The sequence below is a fragment of the Falco peregrinus genome, chromosome W (assembly GCF_023634155.1).
Source record: "Falco peregrinus isolate bFalPer1 chromosome W, bFalPer1.pri, whole genome shotgun sequence".
NCBI lineage: Eukaryota > Metazoa > Chordata > Aves > Falconiformes > Falconidae > Falco > Falco peregrinus.
In genome coordinates, this window is record NC_073743.1 from 14,985,202 (window position 1) to 14,992,660 (window position 7,459).

The window sequence follows — 7,459 nt, forward strand, 5'->3', positions numbered from 1 at the left end:
CATACAGAAGATATGTGGCAAAGCAGGAACTTGAATGAGGATCTCACCATTACAGCATTGCTAATCTACCAAAATTTACTTCCTAAAATAGCGGACAGACAGGTATCAGCCAAGTAAACTAGAGACACAATGTATTAAGAGGAGTCTGAATGGGCTCAAGCTGAGGAAATCTGTTACTTCAACTGCTTAAAGCAGATGGATAAGTATAGGTAAGATCTTCATATTAATTACTAACCCCTTTCAACTTTTTATTTTATCAGCAGAATGGAGGAAAAGGAATAAAAACCCACAACCAAACACAAAAACAAAAGAAGAAAAATATATGTCTGTATTAGGAGTAAAAAAAAGATTTTTTTTTTCCCCAGAAAAGCTGTAACAAGTCTTCATCAACTATAAACTAAGAAAGACAGGGGCAAGAACACTTGGCAGGTTTTGTTTTTTGTTTTTTTTTGGTTTTTTTTTGTTTTTGGTTGTTTGTTGGTTTTTTTTTTTTTGTGGTTGGTTTGGGGTTTTCTTAGGGTTTTAGTTCGGCTGGTTTTTTTTCATCTTCCCTTCGTTCTTCTTTTGCTCTTTTTTCTCCTGTGCCCTTCCTCAACCAGCAGCAGTTCTGCTGCAGTGATTGCACACCTGATGTGCAGTGTTGGCTCATGGTCAGGCAATCTTGACAACTGCTCTCTGCAGGTCTTTTGGGCAGGGGGAAGGAAGAAGGGAAGGGGGCTGTCTAGGCTCTGTGTGTGTATAGGACATTGTGCTTCAGTGGCCTTTTGCTTCTGAGTGCATAATGTCCAGCTGGAACCATTAAAATCCCATGTGGAAAGTTATTGCCGTAGATCCTCTCTCTGGCTTTATGTACTGGTCAGACTGGGGTGAGCCAGCAAAAATTGAAAAAGCAGGAATGAATGGATTTGACAGACAGCAGCTTGTGACAACAGAAATCCAATGGCCTAATGGAATTGCTCTAGATCTTGTAAAAAGCCGTCTGTACTGGCTTGATTCTAAACTACATATGCTGTCAAGCGTTGACTTCAATGGCCAGGACCGTAGAATTGTGCTGAAGTCTCATATGTTCCTTCCTCATCCTCTTGCTCTAACAATATTTGAGGACCATGTGTACTGGATCGATGGAGAGAATGAGGCAGTCTATGGTGCCAACAAATTTAATGGATCTGAATTGATTACTTTAGTAAACAACCTCAACGATGCACAGGACATCATTGTGTATCATGAACTTGTTCAGCCTTCAGGCAGGAACTGGTGTGAAGAGAACATGGCAAATGGAGGCTGTAGCTACCTGTGCCTGCCTGCTCCTCAGATAAATGAAAACTCTCCAAAGTACATCTGTGTATGTCCTGTTGGATACTTGTTGCAGGAGGATGGTCTGAGATGTGCAGGATTAAACATCACTGGTCCCTCCGTTGCAACAGAAAGTCACCACCCAGTACTGAGATTTAATGACAGATATTAATATTACTCAAAGGGGAGGGGAATAAAAAATACCCAAGTCTTTCAAGATCTAGTGATAAGTTCTTTCTGCCTTCACCATAACTGCTTTCATTTCTGCTGCGGAGCTAGTTTGCTCTTTCTCAGTCCAAACCTCCCTTTTCTTCTCATTTCTTCTTTTTTTTCCCTTTCTTTCTTTTCTTTTCCTTTTAGGTTCTCATTTTTTCTTTTTTATCTTCTACCTCTTTGTTCCTCTTCTCTGTGGACCCCTCTGCTGAGATCAGTCTTCTTTTGTTTTTGTCATTTTCATTTTCACTTTCTAAAACTCATTATTTCTTTTGATGACCAGCATTCATCCTTCTAATAATTCAGATATAAAGAAAGACAGTATGTAAAGAGAATAGCTAATAACTTCTCCTGTTAATGTTTCAATCTGCAAGAGGAGCTGACATCCTCAAGAGGACATGGTAACAAGTTTTGGAGAAACTTGTGAGGGACTTGCCATGGAAATTAACAGAAGAGACCCTAGTCACAAAGAAAGAAAAGCAAATTCTTCCCTAGGCCGGTGACAGCTCCTTAACTCATTTGCGTTTTCTTCTCAGAGGCATGATAGAAAAAGCCTTCGGATGGGAAAAGGGGATGCAAGGACTGATGTTCAAGTATCAAGAAAATGGACCAGATCCTCATCTGGCATAAATCAACACAGACCCACAGGAATCAATGCAGCAATGCCAATTTGCACCAGATGAAGACCTGCCCCAATAAATCTATCATGCTCTGGATAAAGGGGTGAGTGAGGAGGGGGAATGTGCTATGAATTAGTGTCTGGTCAAACAGGCAGTGAAATAGAAACACATCTCTGTGTTGCAGAGGGCTAGCTGTGGAAAATGCTTCCTTTGAAAAGAAAGCATACCCCTGGGGACAACCTGTGCCCTTCGCTCCTGCTCCTGTGAGGGAGGCGATGGCCAATGTAGCACCGTGAGTGCTTGCCTGAAGGTTCACAGGAGACTGAGGCATTGATTCCACATTATGCAGAGGGGGCTATTAAGTAATGTAAAAGAAGCAACCCTACTGTAAGAGGTCTTCCTCACATGTATCCACTCTTTGCCCTGAAAACACCAGCCAGAGAGTGTCCTGAGCTGGTGCTCAATGTGTGGTATCTCCTCTACCAGTCATACCTTTATTAACCTATAGCTCTCCAGTATTTGAACATTTTGTGATGATTAAATGAAATACTGTATCTGTTTTCTCACATTTGGTGTCTCTTTACTGTTTAATAAAATGGTTTGGGACTTGCTTGTGGTTTTGAATTATGTGATGTTTAGAGTGTGACATCTCTGAGGTGTTCCTGAAAGCCAAATAAACAAGGATATTAACCACTTTCCCTCATTTCTTTTCACTGGTGCTTTCCAAATATTTGCTCTTCCTCACTTTCCATCCCCCATAGCACTACAGTTAAAAGGAAAGCGAGAAACAGGAAGAAAAACCTGAAAGAAAATAAACTGAAAGAAAGCACAGAGGCGGGTTTGGGTTTTTTTTGGGTTTTTGTTTGTTTGTTTGTTTTTCCTGAGGAGGAATAGAAATCTCAAATAAAAATGTCATAGAAAACCCAAGCAACTCAAGTTGAAGGTGGCATGAATAGGAAGTTTTGCTCAGTACTCAGTGTTCTAGGTTGACATTTGCTTACTGAGAGCAAATGCTAATGGCTTTAAAGAAGACTATGAGTAACTCTCAGATATTGTCAATGGTGCCATGCAATACTGGAACTCTCCTTGACAATTTGCTGAGAAGTTTTTTGAGACTTTTTGTCTTTTTTTTTCTTTGTTTCTAACACAGTTTATATTTCAGTATAGCAAAAGGAATACAGTGCATATTAGCCATAACTAAACACCAACTGGTGGTCAGAAATGAATACAGAGACAATTACTTTCCCAGTGACAAAAGGGAGCACAAAAAAGACAGGAAAAGAAACTAACAGATCTAAGGGCAGAAGAATGAAAAGTCATCATCTACATAAAATGGCAAAATTACCTTTGGACTCCAAATGAAAAGATCCTGTTTCTCTTCATCTCTGGAAAACTTATTTGGAGAAGTAAATAGGTAATACTTCCATTTGTTTTACTGATAAAGCTTGAAAAATTAGCAAGGTTCAAAAATGAACAGAAACAAACCATCAAAGCAGGGAAATGTTGTCACAATCAGACCAGCACATCAAACAAGCACAGACAACTATGTTTAGCAGGTCATGAGGATTTTTAACAATCTAATTAAGAAAACAACAAAGGATAGTAAGGAATTGACCTTGGTGGCCAAGAAGGTCCTCTTCTATTTTATGTCTTTAATGAATGAAAAGCTGGTTTTCTTGAAGCAGTTTGGGGTAAATCATTTAATGTCCATAGTTAACAGGCAAACTCAGACAGACCTACCTGGGACGAAAATTTTACCACTGAAGTACTGACACTTGGTTTTCCTTCAGAGCCACCTCAGGGTCTGAAAGAGCCCAACCTGTCTACAGTAGGTCTCTGTAGGTTAGTGAACTACACTATAGACAGAAACCCACATATCCATCCTCTGCAAAGACTTCAAAAAGTTAGTTTCTCTCACCCGGACAATTCACAAAGATATGCATGGACAGGAACAGAGTGGGTCTGGATCTTCCTTGACTCTAGAGAGGAAAAGAAAAGTTATTTTTTCCCCTGCTTATTGACTTGGATGCATGCACAAGCTTGAATTCCAAACACAGGAAGACTTGAGTCAGAGAAAATAACTTTGATAGTTCCTCTCTTTTGCCAGGGCATGGTTGTGTTCTTCCTCCCCTTTCTTCTGTCTTTGTTTCCTTTTTTTTCATAGCTGTATTTTCAGACCTTTTCGGGCTCTCTGGCCTTTTTATATTACTTCTATTTCTGCATCTGCCCCTTCACCCTTTTCTTCCCGCCCCTACTCTGCACAGCTGCAAAAAAGTCCACTCTCCCTCCTTCCCCACCACTGCTATATTCTGATTCATACTGCTGTGAATTTTTCCACCCACATAGTCCAGATCACTGATTTATTTAATGTGTGACCTGTATTTTGGTGCAGTGGCTCCCATTGTTTCATCTGCTTCTAAACAAAGGACCATTTAATTGTTCCCTCATTTAGCCACAAAAGGAGGTGGCTGCTAGGCACACCCACTTCCCTGAGGTTTCCCTCACCATAATAAAGCTATTTTGTTATTTTCTTCAAATTTAAAATGCAAGAGAACAACAGGCTGAATCTATTTGTGTAGATAAGGCTCCATGGAGGGGATGAAATATCAAGCATTAAAAAGAGAGGAAGAAAGTGAGTGAAAGTGACTGAACATACTGAACAGAAACAAAAATGTAAAGATAAATGCATTTTTATGTTAGAAAAACGTTCTAAATGGTCCTCAAGGCAAGGTGCAGGACTATTCAGAAGAAGGCAGTTTTATCAAGGGGTTACAGTACATAAATATTGAAAATCTCCCTAACAGGTTAGCCTCATTGCTAGATGTCAGTGCATTCCTTTCAAGATCAAACTTGCAGCAAATTGACTGTGAAAGTGGAAAAAAAGAAGAAAGAGAAAGAAAGGAAGGAGAACTCATTTACAGAAGGCCTTCAAACCCCTTTTTTTCTCCTCATTCAGCCATACTACTTATAAATGCACTTAAACATCTCTGAAATGCCTTGCTCATACAACCTCATACAACTTCTGTCTTGGACTATGATTTGCTCAAAACCCTGCCTCTTTCACTTCTGGAGCAAAGAAAAAAAATACTCTCCCTGCTAATAACACCTCTGTGAAATCTCCTCAAAGAACATCACTTCTTGCACCTATGCTTTTCCTCCACAAGCTGCCATCTGCTGTAACGCATCTCTATTTTAAGCTTGAGTCACATGACTTAAATCCACATAAGTGTTGATTGTACATGATTGCCTTTATTGATTCTACCTGGGACATACCTTGCCTGTATCCAAGTTCATATATAGTTTTACTTTGGACTTTTATTCCACTCTTTCTTTAATACTTTCTTTTCCTGTCCTTCCATTTTTCTGATTATTCTTTTCACTGTGGTAGTGCCTGGGAATTCCAGGCAGGTAGAAAAACGTCCTGTTATTCTATACATGCAACAAATGTTTCTCCAAGAATGTAAAGAATACCTCTGTCTCGCTCTGAAGAGTACCTTATGTTGTAATAACAACCACTAAATCTTAAAAAAAAATATAAATAATTCAGCCTGAGTAATCCAAAATTAGGGGAAAAAGTACATTTTTTTTTCAGTGAGTTATTAAAGCTTACTTTGAAACAAGTATTGCTGTTCTTTTGGTGAGTGTAAGTAAGACTCATAGCCCTTTTTTCCCTGGATCATTAGATTGCAGTAGAAACTAGATTTCAATGCTGTTCCTGTCTTTTGCCAGACTACTTCCAAGATGTGGAGTCTTTTGGCTGTGGTTTGGGGCTTTTCTCTATGTCTCTTTTCCTGAGCAGACTAGTGCTTGCTGCACTGTTTATAATTCACTTTTTCCATGCAGGGATCGAACAGGTAGCCTGGGTGCCAGAGCAGCTCTGATCAAATCAATGTTACCCATACACTTAGAATTAGGCACCTGGTTACACTGCCTGCCTAGAGAGCAACTCAGCGAGTAAAATGGCTCGTGAACATCCTGAGAAAAAATCTCCAGATTTATCTCAAAAAAACAGTTGTTAATGATTTAAAAATACAAGTTCCCTTGTCCAGTCAGGAGGGAGTGTCACTCCTCTTGGGTAGGATTTGACTTTAGAAAGTAAACAGACACTTGAGAGAAAAGATCCGCAATGTTTCCTGCTTTTATTTTGTACTCCTTTTCTCCTTCCCTCACCCCCTTTCTTTTATTTAAATGATGGACTTGAGCTCAGATCATTTGAAAGACTTTTGGATACAGATCAGCAACTATACACAGAGAGTATGAATCTTGAATCTTCCATTTCATACTCTGCCTGAACAGGGTAATAGCTTGAGGTGCTGTCAGGACCTTCATCTGCAAGAAATGATGAGGTTTAATGCAGAAGACAACCTATGCACAGAGCTCAAGCTGATTGTCTCCTGAAAGTTGCTTTTCCCCTAGAGTTTTTCAGCCAACACTATCAAAATTAATTTTGTGTGGTAGTAGCATGCAATCTATGTCAAAACCACCTGAAGCCAACACTATGAAAATATATTTTGTGTGTAAGTAGCATGCAATCATATGTCAAAACCATCTGAAGAGAGAAAAAAAAAAAAGAGGCTATGTTATGGAATAGTCATTTCAACATTTTTGCTGCAGCAACTAGAAATAGGATTTATATTTTACCTGTAAAGTGGGAGAAGCATTAACATGTAAGTTGGTTACTGAAGTAAGTTGGTTACAAAGGAGCCCCTGCATCGTGTGCCTTTGGCTCATCATTACACATTAAGAATGGGATTGCAGAAAGCAGTCTTGGATGCACCAGGCCCAGCAGAGCACTTGTGAGTTGATTCATTATGGGTGGTTTTTCTTTTTTTTTTCTTTCTTTCTTTTTTTTTAATTTAGAAGAATGCAATTAAAACTGAACTTGATAATTAATTCTGAACTGGTGAGAACCAGTTCCAGAGATTATGACTATAATGCTATGTAGCCATTGATATAAATATTCATGAGGTTTCATTGTTTTATGTTTTTTTACGAAGCACAGAGCTTATCTGAAGAAGTAAAATTAAAGTACTATTATTTGACGTTACAGTGTAAATAAGAGTCAATAGAGAAAAGCAAGAATATATGCACAGTAAAATGTAACAAATATTCTGTAAATATGTTTCTAGGTATTTGTGCATTTGTGTGCTGTATGCCATGTTATGTACTTCTGTATGTTATGTACAGACATTGTATAGTTGGATTATTAGACACTCTTTTACAGGCATATACAAAGTCCCATCATATGAAACTGTTGCACCAAAAAGCATGTGTGCACATATTTCCAGAATCTCCAGCACCCATAAATAACACAGAGAATTAGAAAAGACTAA

General features: G+C 38.8%; 1 protein-coding gene across 1 annotated transcript; it reads left to right on the plus strand.

Annotated features, from left to right (window-relative positions):
• Positions 1-808: 808 nt before the first annotated feature.
• Positions 809-1,465, plus strand: LOC129783050 (very low-density lipoprotein receptor-like). The gene has a single exon (XM_055792711.1). The coding sequence runs from the start codon at positions 809-811 to the stop codon at positions 1,463-1,465; it is 657 nt and encodes a 218-aa protein (XP_055648686.1).
• The last annotated feature ends 5,994 nt before the right edge of the window (positions 1,466-7,459 follow it).

Coding starts and splice junctions, on each gene's coding strand:
- LOC129783050 (XM_055792711.1), top strand. CDS start 809: ATGTGGAAAGTTATTGCCGTAGATCCTCTCTCTGGCTTTATGTACTGG.